At 41.9% G+C, this 22317-nt stretch overlaps 1 protein-coding gene across 2 annotated transcripts; it reads right to left on the reverse strand.

Annotated features, from left to right (window-relative positions):
• Window positions 1–202: 202 nt before the first annotated feature.
• LOC109872631 (polymerase delta-interacting protein 2-like) lies at window positions 203–21321 on the reverse strand. 2 transcript variants are annotated; one of them, XM_020463935.2, is made up of 11 exons: window positions 20972–21249; window positions 10637–10712; window positions 10334–10428; window positions 9936–10038; window positions 9293–9368; window positions 9091–9198; window positions 8815–8951; window positions 7948–7974; window positions 7396–7521; window positions 7189–7268; window positions 203–3184 (listed from the first exon to the last, which is right to left on the reverse strand). In XM_020463935.2, exons 1-11 carry the CDS (start codon window positions 21139–21141, stop codon window positions 3070–3072), a joined length of 1113 nt encoding a protein of 370 aa, XP_020319524.1. In that variant the 5' UTR covers window positions 21142–21249; the 3' UTR covers window positions 203–3069. The 2 variants fall into 2 exon arrangements, with proteins under 2 accessions (XP_020319524.1, XP_020319523.1); XM_020463934.2 differs by lacking the exon at window positions 203–3184 and adding an exon at window positions 4111–6268 and having other exon boundaries at window positions 20972–21321.
• Window positions 21322–22317: the final 996 nt, after the last annotated feature.

The raw sequence follows: 22317 nt of genomic DNA on the forward strand, positions 1-22317 counted from the left end.
CAGCACTAATTAAGCAATTATCTTCATCAAAGACTACATTTTCCACAAAGCTAAACATACTGAATTATATAGTGGGGCAAAAAAGTATTTAGTCAGCCACCAATTGGCAAGTTCTCCCACTTAAAAAGATGAGGCCTGTAATTTTCATCTTAGGTACACTTCAACTATGATAGACAAAGTGAGAAGAAAAAAATCCAGAAAATCACATTGTAGGATTTTTAATGAATTTTTTTGCAAATTAAATATGAAAATAAATACATAACACCAGTTTTTAAAAGGCATCTAATATTTGTCTTGTTACACTGCAGTGTACAACAGTTACCAGATAAAAATGGTGTGAGCGTACTGGAGGCTTTGAACCAGTCGCATACCCTACAAGCTGTAACCTAGAAGGGTAGTCAAACTGCCCACATCACCCAAGTCATAAGAACAAATGTCTATTTAAAACACTAGTTAAGTTTATAAGTGCTCTGGGTACTTGATAACATCATGTAATGTTTTCTCACTGTGACCCTTTAAAATATTCAGACTATTTCTTAATTTCTTGTGGGCAGATGTACGAAAAGTTGCCCGGAGGCCAGCACTCATGGATGATTCCGAATAGTTTCCGAGATAACTATTACCTAATACAGACTGTCAGCACGGTCAATTAATTATCCCTGATGACATTCAAAGTGTAGAGGCAATTTCCCATGTAACAGGATGCAGCCACATGTACTCCCATGCTGCAAACATCACATACAATTTTAAAACAGCTATAGTTCTCAAACGCATTTCTTTCCATTGGTTCTTAACCATCTTAAAGATAGAATTCGCAGTATGGTGAAACAGCACCACTGTCCGCCCCACGGCCATTGTTAAAAATAAATAAATAAATAAAGTCTACATACAGTAGTGTTCTATTGCACGTGCAATGATGTCCGGAGAGGTGAGGCTGTTTGCAGTAACTTTGTTGTAATATCAGGCAGATGTGACAGTTTCACTATTAAGAACTCCAGCTTTAATATCACTGAGCAAGAAATATATTTTTACTGTTAAAATAGATGTTGGAGAGTATACTGCAGGAGTCAAGTAGTCACAGTGAGAGAGTCAGGTTACAGAGGTAAAGGAGGCCCACTGAAGGAACAGAAAATAAATTGAAAGTGTGCTCACCTTGTCCAAAATTGTAGTTAGTGAAATAAAATAGTTGAAAAGCTAAAAAAAAAAGTTCATATATGCTAGATATATGTAAACAGAGCTAATGTAGAAGTGATTCGAGTGTTAAAACAAAAAAAGTGTGGTATGAATCTTTTAAATGAAAACCATAAATTCTAAACATCATTTAAAAAAGTCTGAGTAGTAGCGTATAATAAGGTAAGCAACGACAGCGTCTTCAGAAAGTAGTCACAGCCCTGGACTTTCTCCACATTGTTTTACAATGTTTTGACTGAATTTGATTAAATTGAGATTGTGTCACTGACCTACACACAATGTCAAAGTGGAATTACATATTTTTTTATGAAAAGCTGAAATGTCTTGAGTCAATAAGTATTCAACCCTTGTTATGTTATGCCTGCATAAATTCAGGAGTAAAAATGTGCTTAACAAGTCACATGATAAGTTACAAGACTCACTCTGTGCTTAACACAATTTTTATACTAAACAAAAATATAAATGCAACATGTAAAATTGCTGATCCCATGTTTCATGAGCTGAAATAAAAGATCCCAGATAATTTCTCTCTCAAATGTCGTTTACATTCCGGTTAGTGAGCATTTCTCCGTTGCCAAGATAATCCATCCACCTGACTGGTGTTGCACATCAAGAAGCTGATTAAGCAGCATGATCATTACACAGGTGCACCTTGTGCTGGGGCCAATAACACACTAAAATGTGCAGTTGTCACCCAACACAATGCCACATCTGCAATTTGCATGCTGACAGCAGGAATAGCCACCAGACCAGTTTCCAGAATTTCTCTACCATAAGCCGCCTCCGTCATTTTAGAGAATTTGGCATTACGTCCAACTGGCCTCACAACCGCAGACCATGAATAACCACGCCTGCCCAGGACCTCCACATCCGGCTTCTTCACCAGTAGGATTCATCTGAGACCTGCCACCCAGACAGCTGATGGAACTGTGGGTTTGCACAACCAATCTGTATTCCCAGTCATGTGAAATCCATAGATTAGGGCCTAATACATTCATTTCCATTGACTGATTTCCTTTAAATGAACTGTCACTCAGGAAAATCTTTGAACAAATTTCAGTGTAAATGACTACCCCATCTCTGTACTGAGTGGCACAGTTGTTTAAGGCACTGCATCTCAGGGCAAGAGACGTCACTAGTCCCTGGTTCAAATCCAGGCTGTATCACAGCCGGCCGTGATTGGGTGTCCCATAGGGCGGTGCACAAATTGGCCCAGCATCATCCGGGTTTGGCCGTCATTTTAAGTTTTAAACTGACTTGCCTAGTTAAAGTCAAGGGGTGTGAATACTTTCTGAAGGCACCATGTGCACCTCGTCTTTTCTCCCTCACACTCGGCTGTATGTACATCTTGCTAGCCGTCACTCAAATAGCAACACTCTGGCGAGGGGCTGAAGCTCATTGGCTAGAACTCAAATTGTTAGGGGGCTGGCCCACGTGGGGGAAAATGTTTTTCTGGAAGATCAGCTCTTTCAAACTCAGGATTTCGTGGCTAATTGAGGTAAGACAGTAATTCTGTGCATTGATTATACAGGGATGACTTATACATTGAGACATCCAGCCCAAAGTGTGAGGTACAAAACAATTAAAATACTTAGTCGCCAATGTGCCACCGCATGTCTTTAACCGCTTTACACAACCTCAGTGTGAGGTGTGTAACTTGTCTAATATCGGACCTCTGGCTGCATGCATAAAGGATTGCCTTAAAGGTGAAAGCGTAAATAAAGTCCCTGAGGAGAAGAGATCAAATACAAATGTGGGGGGGGGGGGGGGGGGGGGGGGGACCATTTCCACCATAAAGAAGAAGAGCCAGTATTGGCAGCCTATGTAGCAGTCAGTCTCTCCCAGCAGACAGTCTCTCTTTCTTTCCCCCCCCCTCCCTCAGAAGAGGAAGGAGTAGGGGCTGTCCCTACGGCCGTGGCTCTCCAGTGAGAAGGAGGGGATGGCCACCTCGAACATGGCGCCGCCATGAGCCCGTTGGCAAGTAAAAGTCCCCCTGCAGAAGGCGGAAAATACCAATCAGCAGGCGCAGAAAAATATATATATTTTCAAAAAACAATTAAATTCAACAAGGATATGGCAGAGCATTCTCTTTCGCCCACTCACTCAGGGGAAATGGCTTCAGTCCCTGTGCTATGAAAAGTTTTGCTGAGGTACTAGACCAAGGGTGGGTAACTCCAGTCCTCGAGGGCCTGATTGATGTCACTTTCCTCCATCGCTAGCAAACACAGCTGATTGCACATTTCATTCTAAACTGAAGATCATGATTAGGTGATTATTGGAGTCAGGTGTGTTAGCTGGGACAAAACTGACACCAATCAGGCCCTCGAGGACTGGAATTGCCCATCCCTGTACTAGACTGTAGTAGCCTGTACCACTGTTGCCGCTAGCCACAGAAATACAGTATCTAGCAAAGCCACAGCATGCTGGCTAGTCTTTCAGACTTAAACAGTAACATCTCACTGAAAAGCTAAAAAGGGATCTATTCTTCCAGTGCCAACAAAGCATGTTTCCATGTGTGAATCCGGAGTCAAAAATGCTGTTGACCATTCAACATAAAAATAATTATAAAGTTGTGTTATCAACCGTTTTGGCCACAGTGCCATCCTCACATCAGGACCTGCTAGTGGATGTAATGCAGAACAAATAAAAAAGACTAGACAAAAGTGAGCAGGTCTAATTTTGGGGGAAAACATTTGTAAAATGAGCAAAAGTGGCAGCCGGGCCCATCTGCCTGTTAATTAACATTATGACTTTTGCACAGAATGAGCATTTGGCTGCTGTCCCTTTTCAGACACTGCCTCAATGGTCCGCAGTCATTATTTTATTATCAGAAATGCCTGATTTGTGGTCCCAGTCCGCCCCTAATGCATGCAGATTAAAATGGGAGTACCCTTAGATAGTGATAGACAGAACAATTTCAATGATTCACAGAAGCGTTTATTTAGGATTCCCAAACTGAAGTCCACAAATCCAGTCACTGATTCAATTAGCCAGTCACATTAACACAAATTTGACATTTCCATTCAAATGCATTGACTAATCAGTGTCACTTCAGCCACATTAATGCTATACAAAACTGATTCCGTCACATAAAATTGTTTATATATACATATATACACACACACACACACACACACTAAAGTATAAATTAACATTAAGAAATATACACGTGTGACCTCAGTTGTGGTCACTGTGTGGCAGTGCCTTGCCTTTACTGGAGAAACAGGAAAGTGCCAAAAAGACGAGCATGAATACTTAAATCACCATGAAATTACTAGATATACAGTAACACATTGACAACAACTTCAAATGTCTGCCATTGATTGAACAATCTATGATTAGTGACTGGCTATTTGATCAGCAGTGAATCAGCTGTGATCATATCATAGCAGCACAAATTAAAGCGGGAATCCTTAGTGAATCTGCCACGTTCGTTTTAGATATTACAACAAAAAAGTTACTACAAATGAACAAACAGTTTGACGCACCTCACCTCCGTTTCATCAACAAAACAAAAAAAGGTGATGGGGCAGACAGTGGGCTGTTACCCCTAATGCGGATTCCATCATTAAAAGGGGATGTACAATATTTTACAACTTAATGTTAGATCTTGAAAGTAGTCTCTGGCCCAGGAGAAACTATAATCCCTGGTTAAATTCTTTCAACAGCCAACACAAAAATGGAAGCGATAGGGTCATGCAGCATACTTTCAGGGTGAGGAACCATTTAACATTAAGTTGTAAAAAACGGAACTTCCCCTTTAACAGCTCATGTGATAAACAAAGCAGCATGATTATAACTAGTATGTGTGTACTACGTCACAGCTTTGCTGCCTCTGTGTTAGAGGGTTGAGGTCCTGATAAGTACAGCACTGATAGGGAGTATAAAGCACAGATTATGTAGTCACCTCAGTTCTTTTTGGGAGTAGGTCTCTACTATGAGCGGTGTTTAGGAAGATGTTAAGCAACAGACTATTATAGGTGCTATGATGTTCAAATAAAACACTATACTCATGTTCCTCATTGCAAACAGTCAACTGCTCTTCTTCATTTGTGTACACACACAGTATGTTGTTGACCGACAAAACATAATAGATAGTGTTTCATTCACAATGAGTTATACTTATTGATTCACTATGGCTTGGCGAGAAATGGGCTTAAAATGTCTGGGGAAACGTGTCAGAGCACAGACTCAAATAACATTTTCTTTTAAACTAACGTACCATTGGAAATGTAAAGAGATGATCCAAAAACAGAACGGGTCGCTCAGTAGGATACTGAATACCATGTTTGTGTTCCTCTCAGCCTGAGCTTCTACTCGGTTTGTCCTTTTCACAGTCAAACCGGCACTGGCCTAGTTAAAAATAGTCTAACAGTATTAGGCCTAATGGTTTCAAGTGTCTAAAAGTCTTATCATTCTGGAATAGATGCAAAAGTCAGAATAGTCTGATGGTTTCCTTTCCTCATCCACTGCTGAGCCTGCCCTGCATATGACTGGTGAAAAACAGGATGGCAGAAACCTAGCTCTTTAAGCCATAGGAGTTGTACTGAAGGGCAGGAGACTGGAGGAGAAAAGGAAGCAATTTAAGAGTATTGACTCGTCTAGGCGGCTGACTAAATGTTGGGTAGACTACTTTTCATTAGAGAACCACTGTAGATGTAGTGCAGACAAGGTAGACCCCGGGTATGTGCACAATGCTTAGCTCCACAGGGCTCTCTGCAAGGTTTGGCATAGTCACATTCACACTTCCCAATGACTTAGTCTTGACATCGATCCAAGAGCCTAGTGCATTTGTGTGGGCAGGAGAGGCTACAGTTGTTGATTAGGTGGTACAGCCTATGTGGAGAAGAGAATGGGTGGTGAGAGCAGGACAGGGGCAGGCTTTGAAGAGGGTGATGTGAGTGTGGGTGGAGCAGTGGGGCACTTTGGAGGATGGCATGGCTCGACTCAGGCCAGTGAGGTGAAAGGGCCGGGCAGGAAGCCGTTGGGTGTATCGTCTTTCTTGCTTTCGAGGGAAAAGGGAGGGATGCGGACGTCGAAGAAGGTGCCGTTGGGCCTCTCGAGCCGATAGGAACCCCTGCAGGGGTCAAAAGACAACGACAGGCACCGTCAGAGTCCGAGCCCCTTCTGCCCTGCCCAGCCGCTGCCCAGTCCAGAGTCCTACAGTAGTACTGCTATGACTCATTTTTTACTACTAGCTTCCCAAGTATTCTAGTTCAACTGCTCCTACAATTAGCCTACTTCAACTTCTACTATGACTAGGGTCATTTTACTACTACTGTTTCCACTGACAATATCCATGCTTCTACAGTATGCTACACAAAACATACCAATTTACTTACATATATACACACGCACAGTGTGTCCCTCATCGACTAATACAACAAACCTGGCACAGAGTGGGCAAACCTGGCCAAATTAGGTAAATAAATTGCCCGATAGGAAGTTTGCAGAGCATATTAACCACAAACAAAGTGTGTTTGTTCATTGGAGCTCAGACCCATACTTGAAATTCCATATTAGGATGATTGAAAAGAGAGATAGCTCTCACACACACACAATGCAGTAGCCAATGTCAGTTTCCATAAAGACAAGAGTCCGAACTACGTGCTGCTAAAGCTCAACCATACTAGTCTCTACTATTCGGGAATTCGGGTAACTTTGGGGGAATCTGGCATTGCTGAGTCCAGATAGGGTGAAAGTTGAGGTACTTTCAGTACATTTTTCTTCTGTTTGGCACCTAATGAACCATTTTACAATTCTGCGTGATGTTTGCTATATGGCACATATTGTCTATTATGTTGATTAGGCTAGTATTCATATTAGGGTGGAAATAAACCCTGCCATCATAGTAGGTTACTTGGACCAGGAGGAACAAAACATGGTCACCACTTGTGTGACATTCTGCCATACGTGTTCTGCTGGTACAAAGTATCTACTTTTTGACAATGGGCAGGTGTTTCACAGTGCGTGTGTGCGTTTCTTTGCAAGACTCACCACATGTGCCCGCTGGGTGCCTGCAGTGAGACGTGACTGCTGTACTGGAAGGCAGGCTGCTCTTCGGACAACACTGGCTCCTACACACAGTGAGGGGGTATCATTTGGTAGACAAGTCTTTACCACACTTGACCTTCTCCAATAGATTTTGAAAAGGAGAGGATGTGAGGAATCAGGAAAGATGAATTGAAAGCAGCAGAGACTCACCCGTCCCACCACTCCTCTGCCACGGACCGTCTCCAGGGTGCCTGAGAGGCTGAAGATCCTCCAGTGTCTCTCCCTCAGTTGCACCACCTCCTCCCCCATGTTCTCCAGACGGATACAGTACCGCCACTGACACACACACACACCGAGCAGTGAGCCAACGGAAACCACTCTGGGCGCGTCTGAAATGCCACCCTATTTCCTATGTAGTGCACTACTTTTTACCAGGGCCCATGAGGCTCTGGTCAAAGTAGTGCACTCCAAAAAGAATAGCATGGCATTTTGGATGCACACTGACTACAGTAGTATGCAGGTACATCGGCACAATCGGCGGTTTCTATGGGAATGGAAAGCTAGCTTGTATGGCTAAAATTGTAGCTAGATTGAGATTCTAAAAAATAATGACAGCAACACACAAATATCACTGTTTTTAGCCTAAAGAACACCATGAAATGGACTGAAGTGAATATCATTGTTTCCTCATATCTAACAGTTTGCTAGCACACAGTAACAGTCGCTAGGCTACAGTCATCAGTGGCAGCTTCTTTGACTTACCCAATATACGTGGGAATTCTGGGCTTCCTGACAGAGAAAATGACATACATAAGCAAAATTACAAACAGGTTCTAATCATGACTGGGGTACATTCAGCAGGGCAGAGTTGTGGAACCAGATCGAAATACAGTGAGCTCTAAAAGTATTGGGACAGTTACACGTTGTTTTGACTCTGTACGCCAAATTATACAATGACGTCGAGGTTAAAGTGCAGACTGTCAGCTTTAATTTGGGGGTATTTTCATCCATATCGGGTGAACAGTTAAGAAATTACAGCCCTTTTTGTACACGGTCTTTCTCACTCATCATTCATTCAGTAGTATTCGTAATCATGGTAGCATATAAATATTCTATTCTTATTTACAATAAAAGTGGCTCCAAAATGACAATGTTATTTACCATTCATTTCTATTGGGAACAAAATAATCTGAAACACCCAAAATAAACCAATGCAGCCAACAAGTTTGTAGAGTCACAAGCTTAATGTAATCAAGGAATATGGGACCAAATACTAAACTTGTTACTACACACAAGTGAATTTGTTCCAATTCATTTGTTCCCCTAAAATGGGGGCACTATGTACAAAAATAGTTGTAATTTCTAAACAGTTGACCTGATATGGATTAAAATACCCTAAAAAGTATTCACTTTAATCTCATAGTCATCACATCATTTCAAATTCAAAGTGCTGGAGAAGAGCCAAAACAAAAAATTAACTGTCCCAATACTTGAGCTCACTGTATGTTATGTAGAACAACATGCCTCTGACATCTAGAAAGGGAATCACGTCAGCTCTATTCATTAAATTTCTTCCACAAAACGTGACCCTGATTCTTTATTCCCTTAGAGAAGTGGTGTGGGGCGTACCCTCATGCCCATGTAGAAGGGAATAACAGTAACGCGGATGTTCTCAGTGGTCTCGCGGTGCACGTCCGACAGCTCCAGCCACGGGTGGTTCTTCTCCTGCCACGCCTGCAGCGTGTCCCGTGGTATGAATGGGGGAACTGGAGAACGGGTCACAGCGCAACAGTCACATTTGAAATTTTGGGATTTACCTGCCAACAAGTTCTCATTCATACATACGCATTACGTTTACTGGCTAACTGACTGAATACACTCAAAAGGCCTTTTGGTTTGTAGTACCTTTGGAGGCATTGAACTGGAGGAAACGCTCAAACAGCTCATGCTGAATGGGGACCTGGTCTGTGGAGTTGTAGGGCAGGATGTCTTCATGACTCACATAGTCCAGCCCTGAGAGAGTGAGAACGAGAGTTAGCTCAGTGCATTAATTCCTTTGTGCGACAGTAACTATGTATTAGCAACACTTAAAATATATCTGACTCACCTGGAATGGCATAAAGCGCCCTGCTGTCATCGTGATTGGCCAGAAACGTCACCGCCTCAGTCTGTGATCTCTGAGACTGACCGACACAGACCATTTATAAGGAGACAATTAGGGTTGCAAAATCAGAAGAACCAGGGTTTGTGGAAAAACCTAGGAGTTTTGGGAAAGTTACCATAATTTTGCTGTGTGTGATACAGACAATAGTGATGGGGGGAATCTCGTTACATCTCAATATTATTTTTCTATGAAATTGATTTGAGATTCCAAGTATCTATAAGAAGAGAAAAAATATATAGGTAGTATTGTTTGCACTAGTCAGGTGTACCTGGGCCAAAATGCAAGTATTTAAAAAAATGTTATAGCTTGTTCTCTAGCTCTTTAAATAGTGAGCCAACGTGTTTACAACACTTTAATTTCCCTGACTGATAAAAACTTGGTTTTCTCATGCTCCCTCGTCTCTCTGCAGTGGACATGTAGTGACCAATATGTTTGGAACACCAAATCACAATATTGAGTCACAATACATATAGAACGATAATATCACATCATGAGGTCCCTGGCAATTCCCAGCCCTAACAGACAATGCAGAACCAAGTCAGAGTACCAGTGGAGGTAGTTGACAGCCTTTGGGTCAGATACTCACAATGTGGGGACAGTCCCTGGTGTCTATCAGAACCTGATAGTATGTGTGAGTTTTCCCTTTCACCTCTTTGGACCGGTGTGCCCCAGGGGGTTCCGTAGGCTTGCTGGGGGCAGAAAGCAAGCAGAGGAAAGGTGTCAATGAAGAATAACCAGTCAATGAGAGTTAGACCACTTCCAAACAAAAACATAACTCCAATCCATTTCCATTACAAACTGCCTGTGACATGTTTGGATCTTATGGCTACATCGGATATAGCACCCTACTCATTATATAGGTCTAGTGGACTACAAAAGTAGTGCTCTATATAGGGAATAGGGTGGTATTCCAGACAGTGGAAAACATGCTAAGCAGACAGGTGTTGCGGAGACATGGGTGACCGTGTGAGGTGGTGTCATCACCTCTCCGTCGCAGGAATGACGTCGCGGTCGTAGAGTCGGGCGTGCCAGGGGAAGAGAACGATCCCTCTGTAGCCAAACACACTGTGCAAGAATAACTGGAGAGAGAGAGACAAACTTAAGGCTGTGTGTGGAATAGCTTGGCAGTGAGTATAACAGTTGATTAAATAGAAAACCCTGCCAGGTTGGCATAATTAGTCATTTTATTGCTATGGTCCTAAGGCAGATCCCTGGGGAACCCCCATGTAAAATTGTTAGTCTCTAATGTGGAGTGAAATATGGAGTTGTGGTTGGAGACCCTCTCACCTGTCCTGTTTCATATTTCCCCTGCTGTTTGGGAGCCTCAAACACTCCTACTGTCTCCAGCACCTTCCCCTCTGGCCTGTAGGACAAAACAAATCAAGACATTAGGAGAAGAACAAGTTATAAGACAGACACTGACTTATGTCATGACTTGTCCTTCCAAAGTTATCCATGTAACTCCCTCAGCCAATTAGTGATTAAGTTGTTGTTACGGATACAGTTATCCTGTGTGTGTGTTTCTTTTCTCTCCTTCTCCCCTCACAGGTGAAAATCATCACTCCCCAATCAGTCAACAATCAATCATCAATCAGAAGACACACCTCCTCCTATTTCCTACCCTATCACAGTTCCTTCCCCATGGTTTAAAAACCCCATCATTTATTTGCTCTACAGCTCAATCTCTCTGTAAATGCCATGTCTGTAGGTCTCTGTTTCACTCTCGCTTTGTGTCTTAACCTCTTTTGTTTGAGCACCTCCATAGCACTTTGTCATCACCTGTGAGTATTGTTTTTGGTTATGGTGTTTGTTTGTTGCTGGTGGGAAAAGGGGGAAACCAAGACAAGTCGCCCATGGGCATACACTACCTGTAGGTGAACTTTGTTAAATACACTAGTTAGAACTGGGCGGACCACCCACTATTGTTGGTTGGTTAGCTGTTGTTAAAGTAGGCTAGTCTAGCTTAGGGGTGTTTTTGTATATTTATTGTTTCTTTCCTTGGGTCCAGCTCAGCCCCTTTTCCTGCTTCCCCCCATTACCGTGTGTTTATAAATAAACCTGGAGTTTGACGGTAGATTTCTGTTGTGGTTATTTCGTTTACACTTAGTCACAATAATAATTTGCATGAGTTATGTTACGGTCTCATTACCATCACCCCCCCCCCCCCCCCCCCCCCCCCCTAGACTGTCGGGCCAAAAGGGATTCGTAACAGTTGTTGACAGTGTCTTAATTGCAGGCATGATTTGTTCATTGCATAGGGGATCATGTCACTAAAACCAACAGACATTGTCACACTATCATATACCTAGTTGGAGCAGTGGAGAACAATAAAATAAGTAGACTCAAGTAGGGCTGAGGCAGACATTACATTTTGTCAGCCGGTTATTGTCATGCAAAAAGACTGCCAGTCTCACCGTAATTGACCGTTAATTAACATAAACACGTTTAGCATCTCCAGGAATACTCGCTGCATATAGTATAATCAATTTGATATACTCCATCACAAATCCATTATTTTAGTCAAGTCTAAAGAAACATATGAAGAACAGAATGAGTTGACCTACTGTATGTTATCTGGCTATTCCCAAGTGACGCAGCGGTCCAAGGCACTTAATCTCAGTGCTAGAAGAGTCACTACAGACCCTGGTTCGATTCCAGGCTGTATCACAACCGGATGTGTTTGGGAGTCCCATAGGGCGGCGCACAATTGGACCAGCTTCGTCCGGGTTAGGGTTTGGCTAGGGTATGCAGTCATTGTAAATAAGAATTCTCTTATCGTCGTAACCGGCAGAGACCGGGAGGTCCATGGGGCGACTCACAATTGGCCTAGCGTCGTCCGGGTTGGGCCGGTAGGGTTATCCTTGTCTCATCGCGCACAAGTGACTCCTGTGGCGGGCCGGGCACAGTGCGCACTAACCAAGGTTGCCAGGTGCACGGTGTTTCCTCCGACACATTGGTGCGGCTGGCTTCCGGGTTGGATGCGCACTGTGTTAAGAAGCAGTGCGGCTTGGTTGGGTTGTGTATCGGAGGACACATGACTTTCAACATTCTTCTCTCCCGAGCCCGTACGGGAGTTGTAGTGATGAGACAAGATAGTAGCTACTAAACAATTGGATACCACGAAATTGGAGAGGGAAAAAGGGGCGAAAAAAAATTATATATATATATATATTATAAGAATGTTAACTGATTTGCCTTGAAATTCTATGTGTTTAATGCAGGCCCTGAAATCTTCATCCCTAACTACAACATTTTCAGACAAGACAGAACAGCCAAATGGGGCATTGTTGCAATCTACTGCAGAGATAGCCTGCAGAGTTCTGTCCTATTATCCAGGTATGTACCCAAACAATTTGAACTTCTACTTTTAAAAATCCACCGCTCTAAAAAGAAGTCTAACCGTTGCCGCCTGCTAAAGACCTCCCTCTGCCCCCAGCTGTGCTCTGGACACCATATGTGAACTGATTGCCCCCCCCCATCCATCTTCAGAGCTCGTGCTGCTAGGCGACCTAAACTGGAACATGCTTAACCTTAAGGTATAGAGGGCAGCATTTTCACTTTTGGATAAATAGCATGCCCAATTTCAACTTCCTGCTACTCATGCCAGGAATATAAGATATGCATATTATTAGTAGATGTGGATAGAAAACTGAAGTTTCTAAACTGTTTGAATCCTGTCTGAGTATAACAGAACTTATGTAGCAGGCAAAACCCAGAGGACTAACTGTTCGGAATTATTATTATTTTTGCCTCTGACTGCTCCCTCAGTTGCCTTTGCCAAGGGATATTTGATAGGAACCATTTTTCAGTTCCTACCACTTCCACTGGATGCCACCAGTCTTTGGAATTTGGTTGAGGTTATTCATTTGTGCATCCTGGAACAACGTTACACTATTGAGAGTTGCGCAAGACGTAAAAAGGAGCATGGTTTGTTTACTTGCTGTTTTGAATAGATTGCCCCATCTACAATTTGATCGATTATTGTTTAAATAAAAAAAAACGAAAAAATAAGGACCAATTGTGATGTTTATGGGACATATTGGAGTGCCAACAAAAGAAGCTCGTCAAAGGTAATGCATGTTTTATATTTTATTTCAGCGTTTTGTGTAGCGCCTGCAGGTTTGAAATATGCTACCCTCTTTATTGACATTGTGCTATCATCAGATAATAGCTTAATGCTTTCGCCGAAAAGCTTTTTAAAATCTGACATGTTGGCTGGATTCACAACGAGTAGCTTTAATTGAGTCTCTTACATGTGTGATTTAATGAATGTGTGATTTAATGAATGTTTGATTTTATATGATATTTGAATTTGCCGTGCTGCATTTTCCCAGTTTTTTTCCAAGTGGGATGCAAGCGTCCCCTATACCATAAGCTAACACCCCAGCCATCCTACAATCTAAGCTTGATGCCCTCAATCTCACACAAATTATCAATGAACCTACCAGGTACCACCCCAAAGCCGTAAACACTATCATCCTAACCAACTTGCCCTCTAAATACCCCTCTGCTGTTTTCAACCAAGATCTCAGCGATCACTTCCTCATTGCCTGCATCCGTAATGGGTCAGCGGTCAAACGACCTCCACTAATCACTGTCAAACGCTCCCTGAAACACTTCAGCGAGCAGGCCTTTCTAATCGACCTGGCCGGGGTATCCTGGAACGATATTGACCTCATCCCGTCAGTAGAGGATGCCTGGTTATCTAAAAAAAAATGCCTTCCTCACCATCTTAAATAAGCATGCCCCATTCAAGAAATGTAGGAACAGATTTTTCCCTTGGTTCTCTCCAGACCTGACTGCCCTTAACCAACACAAACATTCTATGGCTTTCTGCATTAGCATCGAACAGCCCCCGTGATATGCAGCTTTTCAGGGAAGCTAGTTTATCAAGCAGAAATTTGCTTCCTGCAACACAAACTCAAAAGTCCTGGGACACTAATGTCAATGGAGAATAAGAACACCTCCCAGCTTCCAGTTCTCTGCTGCCAATGACTGGAACGAACTACAAAAATCTCTGAAACTGGAAACACTTATCTCCCTCACTAGCTTTAAACAACAGCTGTCAGAGCAGCTCACAGATTACTGCACATAGCCCATCTATAATTTTGCCCAAACAACTACCTCTCCCCCTACTGTATTTATTTTGCACCCCATTATCTCTCTCCTTTGCACATTCTTCCACTGCAAATCTACCATTCCAGTGTTTTACTTGCTATATTGTATTTACTTCGCCACCATGGCCTTTTTGTTGACTTTACCTACCTTATCTCACCTCATTTGCTCACATTGTATATAGACTTGTTTTTCTACTGTATGTTTGTTTTACTCCGTGTAACTCTGTGTCGAACTGCTTTGCTTTATCTTGGCCAGGTCGCAATTGTAAATGAGAACTTGTTCTCAACTTGCCTACCTGGTTAAATAAAGATGAAATAAAAATGTTTAAATGCCACACCTGTCAGGTGGATGTTTGTATTGGCAAAGGAGAAATGCTCACTAACAGGGATGCAGACACATTTCAGGGATCTTTAATTTCAGCCCATGAAACCAACACTTTACATGTTGCGTTTATATTTTTGTTCTGAGTTGTTACATAAACCTGAAGACTAAAGGTGACTAGAGATAGTATGTGTGTGTATTGCTGCCCTGACACAATGATCCAAGAAGAAAAAAAACAGCTTGCTTTCAAGGTACTGGCATTGGTCCAAAGAAGCTCACACCTTATTGCATTGACAAGGTTACTGGTGTGGCCTAACTTTTGGGCTCCCATTAACAGTGGAAAACTGTAGTAGTGTGTCAATCATTCTCATTTCATCAGTGTTGCCTAAACTTTCTATCTACCTGACTTGCACATACACCTAGTGAACAAAACATTAGGAACTCCTTCCTAATATTGAGTTGCACCCCCTTTTGCCCTCAGAACAGCCACAATTCATCTGGGCATGGTCTCTACAAGGTGTTGAAAGCATTCCACAGGGATGCTTACCCATGTTGACTCCAATGCTTCCAGTGGTGTTGGCTGGTTGTCCTTTAGGTGGTGGACCATTCATGAGACACACGGGAAACTGTTGAGCGTGAAAAGAACTGTGTTGCTGCCGGGTTTAACACAAACCTGTGCTCCTGGCACCTACTACCATACCCCGTTCAAAAAGGCACGTCTTGCCCATTCACCCTTCGAAAGGCACACATACACAGTCCATGTCTCAAGGCTGAAAAATCCTTCATCTGTGCTGATTGACGTGGATTTAACAAGTGACATCAATAAGGGATCATAGCTTCCACCTGGTCAGTCTCATGGAAAGAGCAGGTGTTCCTGATGTTTTGTACACTCATGGCTATGGAACGCGTCTTTGCGTGTCAAAAAAGACGTCAAATAACACTGACTAAGTATCCCCCTTTCCCTTTGACGTGTCAAATAAGCTTGTTGACCAATCAGGACCTGAATATGACTGCACATCAATTTAATGTGTTAATACATTTTTTACATATTTATTACACCATCACTCGTATTTCATGTCACAACGATACTATGCTATGATGCTGGTATTGCTGTCTTGCGCATCTACAGTGCTGGTCATAAAAAAAACTAGCTAGCTGTTCCATTACAAAGGTTCCCCAAAAACATAGCAAAATTACAATCTGTTACAGTAGCTGTAGTTAGCTATCTAACTATACAGCTAGTTGTCATCGAGTAAAATAAACCTAATTCACAAGACAGTTCTTATTTGAAGAAGTGTGTTTGGACCCATCTATGTGAAGCTAGCCACAATAGTGGACTTTGCAGTTAGCCTTCAAAATAAAAGTATGTAATTAACAGTGATGCAAATGAACACAAATCGTAGAATGCCATAATTGAATAGATGTAGCACGCAGTGAGTTACCCAGTAGACATGGTTTATACTAGAGGTCGACCGATTTTTAAATAGGGCCGATTTCAAGTTTTCATAATCGGAAATAGAGTATTTTTGGGTGCCGATTTCCCTTTATTTTTTAAATATTTTTTAAAAATACCTTTATTGAACTAGGCAAGTTATTTTCAATGACAACCCCACCGTTCCTAGGCTAACTGCCTTGTTCAGGTGCAGAACTACAGATTTTCACCTTGTCAGCTCAGGGGTTCCAATCTTGCAACCGTACAGTTAACTAGTCAAACGCTCTAACCATTGCACTCCACGAGTAGCCTGCCTGTTACGCAAATGCAGTAGAAGCCAAGGTAAATTGCTAGCTAACATTAAACTTATCTTAAAACAATCATAATCACTAGTTATAACTACTAATCCAGTTTAGCAGGCAATATTAACCAGGTGAAATGTTGTAATTTATCTTGCGTTCATTGCACGCAGAGTCAGGGTATATGCAACAGTTTGGGTTGCCTGGCTCATTGCGAACTAATTTTCCAGAATTTTACGCAATTATGACAACATTTAAGGTTGTGCAATGTAACAAGAATATTTAGACTTAGGGATGCCACCCTAATACAGAACAGTTCCGTAATTCACTGAAATAAACGTTTTGTTTTTGAAATGATAGTTTCCGGATTCGACCATATTAAATCACCAAAGTCTCGTATTTCTGTGCTTATTATAAGACTATGATTTGATATAGCAGTCTGACTGAGCGGTTGTAGCCAGCAGCAGGCTCATAAGCATTCATTCAAACAGCACTTTCGTGCTATTGAGGAGCCAACATGTTTGTCGAGTAAAGAATGGATTCCAATTGACTTTGTCACAAGAGAAACTCGCTCTACAGTTCATGTTTGACAAGCAGTGCTCACCAACCACCATTAAGGTGTTCGCGGCAGCGATTTCAGCTTGTCATGAGGGTTTGGCAGAGACACCGTCTTGTCACCCTCTAGTGAAACGGTTTCTATTGAAAACGCAGCGACTTAGGCCAATGCCTAGAGCCATGCTGCCCCAGTGGGATTTAACTTTGGTACTCGAGGCGCTCTGCGAGACGCCGTTCAAGCCACAATCAAATCCCCCTAAAGAAGTTCTATTAAAACCTCTTTGGCGCAGGCGTGCCACTAGCGACCCACCTCGACAACATCCGGTGAAAATGCAGAGCGCCAAATTCAAACGACAGAAATAGTCAAACATTCATGAAAATTCAAGTGTTATACATCGGTTAAAATATTAACTTCTTGTTAATCCAGCCGCTTTGTCAGATTTCAAAAAGGCTTTACGGCGAAAGCATAACATTCGAATATTTGTGGACAGTGCCCCTTTTACAAAAGCATACAAACATTTTCCAAGCAGAGCAGTCACGAAAGTCAGAAAAGCAATAAAATAAATCACTTACCTTTGAAGATCATCTGGTTGCAATCACAAGGGTCCCAGGAACATAAATTCTCCTTTTCTTTAACGTCCTTTATATCCCAAAAACTCTTGTTGGCGCATTTTGTTCAGTAATCCACTGGCTCAAAGGCGATCAAAACATGCAGACGAATACACCCTAATAGTACCGGTAAAGTGCATTGAAACATGTTTATAACTAATCCTCAAGGTGTCTTATCTAAATCATATTTAAACCGGACAGAGTATTCAAAAGAAAGGAAAAAGAACGAAGGTTGCGCACAGTGAAGCAATCCAGTACGGCATGCTTCCCCAGTCCCCTAACCAAAAGGTATTTTTCCTTGTCGTTTTTCAGAAAACAAGCCTGAAAACATGTCTAAAGACTTGACATCTAGTGGAAGCCATAGGAACTGCAATCTGGGCCCTTACCAATTACAATGGAAAAACCACTCACATTAAAAAAAAATCCACTTCCTGGATGGATTGTCCTCGGGTTTTCGCCTGCCATATCAGTACTGTTATATTCACAGATATTATTTCAACAGTTTTTAGAAACTTCAGAGTATTTTCTATCCAATGCTACCAAGTACATGCATATCCTAGCTTCTGGGCCTGAGTAACAGTTTACTTTGGGCAAAAGTTACGACGGCACTGTTGCTTGCTTTGACTACGGCCAAGCGCATCAGTGATTTGTGTGCTCTTTTGACGAGACCCGACTGCCTTGCCATTAATGGTGATCTGAACAGAGCGGTGTTACGTCCTAATCCGGCATGAATGCCGAAGGTTATCAAGAGTTCATATAGGTCACAGACCGTTAAGCTGTGGGCCTTCTCCTCCACACAGAGCAGAGAGAGCGGCTTTGCCTGTGCCCGGTGCGCACCGTGGCGTGCCAAGTGCAGAGCATGTCTTGACTGCCCACCAGTGTATCACTGTGTTGGGGCTGCGTGATGAGGGAAATAGTACTGTAACTAGTGTTACTTTACTATTAGACCGGTCACTAAATTTGATGGAATATTGAGGTATCAACTATCTGCCGAGTCAGATTAGTATGACCTATTTTCTAATGTCTGCCCACAAATCATTGGCTTTGCCTATGGATTGAGTGTGGCGGGTTACACTGAGAAATCAGTGAGTATGCCTTCTAAATTGGTTCAGCCAAGCACTCAGCATTGCTGATGGGAAGGCTAGAACTAAGGTGAGAAACGCAGGACCAATGGACAGTTTCCATCAGGTCTGCTTTTTCCTATTAGAATGACTACATGACATGACACCTGGGGTAGTACAGTAGTCAAATGTTACATCCGGCCCACAAGTCTATGACTGTGTTGGGGCGGCTGGATTAGGGATATAGTACTGTAATACTAGTTACAGAACTATTAGACCAATCGTAATCCCAACCCTATAAAAAAAGGTATATCAAAGGTCCTTACACCTTGAACACACCGAGTCATTGCGCAAAATGGTACACAACAATGTGGATGTGTGTGCAACAAAAGTTCACCATTCACCTCCTGCTACCATTTCTGTCAAGCAGTCTATGCAAACAATTTGATGCATACTAGTATACCATATACGGGGGTATTTTGAAAAATCCATGGGATGGTTTTTCAATACTGTCAACTATTTGAAGTTAACAAAATTGAATATTTTTTAGCTACTTTTTAATTTATTACCTGCAGTCAACTTGTGCAATACGTTAGGAGAAAGCAGATTGCGTTCTTCATTTCACTTGTCACATTATGAAGCTTACCATAGTTCCCCAGAACAGTTGAGCCAGACACGTGCTTGTTTGTAAATAGCAAAGAGTCCATAGCGTTCTATATGTATCGGGAATCTGTTGTGCGACGCACGAGGTGATGGAAGTTACTTGTATGCAATCCACTACATGTTAGCCATCAGATATCTTATAACTGCTTTCTGACAGAAGTCAAAGAGCTCTGGATGAGTTCTGTACTAAGCACGGGAAAAATGGCAACTGTACAAGTGTTTCTTTTCCCTCTGCTCCATGTACATATGTTGCTCTTCCTTCAGAAAAGCATGTACCACAACTTCTCATTTATACAATTTCCCTCATTCACATTTTCTTGTAAATGTCCACACTGGTTGAAAATGACATTTGGTAGCTACTAGTTATGCTTGTATAACTCTGAGCTGGATTTGCCTGCCTTAGTAATTAGTTTGTTCGTTTTAATTTGTTACCAGCATTAGTTTGTGCTAATTTTGTTAGCATTCTGGTACTTGAGGCCCAATGGGCTTTTCTTGAGTTTGTAGTTTTTTATGTTGACATTGGCAGACACTTGTGTTTGAATCAGGAAAGTTTCCTTTCACGACCTCCACAAACCAGAATGTTGAATACACTTACATTTTTACCGGTTGTTCTGCGGTTGGTCCTTTTGGCAGGAGGCATGAAACAATATATCCACAGAAGTGTATGTAGCCTAGTGGTTAGAGCGTTGGACCAGTAACCAAAATGTTGCTAGATCAAACCCATGAGCTGACAAGGTAAAAATCTGTCGTTCTGCCCCTGAACAAGGCAGTTAACCCACTGTTCCGCCATTGTAAATGAGAATTTGTTCTTAACTGACTTGCCTAGTTAAATAAAAGGTCAAATAAAAAAGCGCTGGTAGTGCATTCCGATCATTATCACCTGACGCATGCAAAGAACCATAAACCCGTGCACGAGCTCGGCAAGTATGCGGACAAGTCCTGAATTTATTTATTTTCTTCGTCCTCACATACTTCAGGTGATAGAAATCTGAAAACACAACCAGCGCTTTGAAACGTAATTATACTTTCTTGTGGATATAGTGTCTCACATTGTTACAGCCAAAAGGACCAACCGCACGGACAACCGATGAAGTACATTAAAATATAATTGTATTTAACATGCTGGCTTGTAGAGGTCGTGAGTGGACACCTTCCTGATTCAAACGTTAATTTCTACCCGAAGTAGAATCCAATGCCATGCAACGTCGGGTTTCCAGTATTGTAATTAACGAAGTTACTATGATACAAAGGATGCAATGACAGTCATTGGGAACTTGACCTTGACGTGCAGTAGATTCTGTAGTTAAAACAACCTGCGTTCGCTAACCAGCTAACTAAGTTAACATACCGATCTAACGTTAACTAACTAAAAACAAGTAACTAGCTAGCTAACAATGCTATTAATGAAAGGGTACTATAACCAGCTTTTGGTGGTTTTGTTTTAGCACAGACGCAGGACCGTAACAACTGTTACAGCTAACTGCTAGTCGGTCAGGCTAAATTAGTTAGCTAACAAACGTGAGCTACCAGCCGTAGCGAGTTAGCTAGCCAATATCTAACTTACCTTGACGACATCAGCCGTTTCTGTTGGACGTTGAACAAGCTACATGATAAACGCGTCATATTCGGAGTTTGTCTACTGTTTAAATCGACATTTAGTACACTGATGGCGTGTTTTCTATTATATTTATTAACCGTGGACAACAAGGTCCGACGAATGACACAGGCCGCCATCTTTGTTTAGATTAGCATTTGCATTGGCCTGGACACCACACGCGCCTACAGTGTTTTTGGTTTGTAGCATTCTTCTTCTTCGATGGTATATTGGCGATCTCTCAATTTAATGTGCCTTCCGCCACTTACTGTACAGGATCGAAACAGGATTACCAAAAATAGAACAAAACAACTACAAACTACCCCCCCACCGAAAAAAAAAAAACGAAATCAAACAACTTTTCTGAAAAATACATTCTAAAATAAAACAGGCTCCCCGTGCAAGTTGCAAAAACCTTTCTGCCGCAGCCACAATAATGTCCAGTTTCTTAGATTTCTGCCATACAGTTTATAACTGTGACAATGACCGCCACAAAATCCATCTTTTGCCTGGCAGCGAACAAATATATTTACATTTATTTAAGTAGGCATGTCAGTTAAGAACAAATTCTTATTTACAATGATGGCCTACTGGGGAACAGTGGGTTAACTGCCTTGCTCAGGGGCAGAATGACAGCTGTTGTCAGCTCTGGGATTCGATCTAGCAACCTTTCAGTTACTGGCCCAATGCTCAAATCAAATGTATTTATAAAGCCCTTCTTACATCAGCTGATATCTCAAAGTGCTGTACAGAAACCCAGCCTAAAACCCCAAACAGCAAGCAATGCAGGCGTAGAAGCACGGTGGCTAGGAAAAACTCCCTAAAGGCCAGAACCAAGTTTTTTTTTTTATATATTTTTTTTATTTCACCTTTATTTAACCAGGTAGGCTAGATGAGGACAAGTTCTCATTTACAACTGCGACCTGGCCAAGATAAAGCATAGCAATTCGACACATACAACAACACAGAGTTACACATGGAATTAACAAAACATACAGTCAATAAAACAGTAGAAAAAAATAAAACAAAAAAGTCTATATACAGTGAATGCAAATGAAGTAATGCAATAAATAAGCCATGGTGGCAAAGTAATTACAATATAGCAATTAAACACTGGAATGGTAGATGTGCAGAAGATTAATGTGCAAGTAGAGATACTGGGGTGCAAAGGAGCAAGATAAATAAATACAGTATGGGGATGAGGTAGGTAGATGGGCTGTTTACAGATGGGCTATGTACAGGTGCAGTGATCTGTGAGCTGCTCTGACAGCTGGTGCTTAAAGCTAGTGAGGGAGATATGAGTCTCCAGCTTCAGT

This window comes from Oncorhynchus kisutch, linkage group LG28 (genome assembly GCF_002021735.2).
Source record: "Oncorhynchus kisutch isolate 150728-3 linkage group LG28, Okis_V2, whole genome shotgun sequence".
In the NCBI taxonomy this organism is placed as follows: domain Eukaryota; kingdom Metazoa; phylum Chordata; class Actinopteri; order Salmoniformes; family Salmonidae; genus Oncorhynchus; species Oncorhynchus kisutch.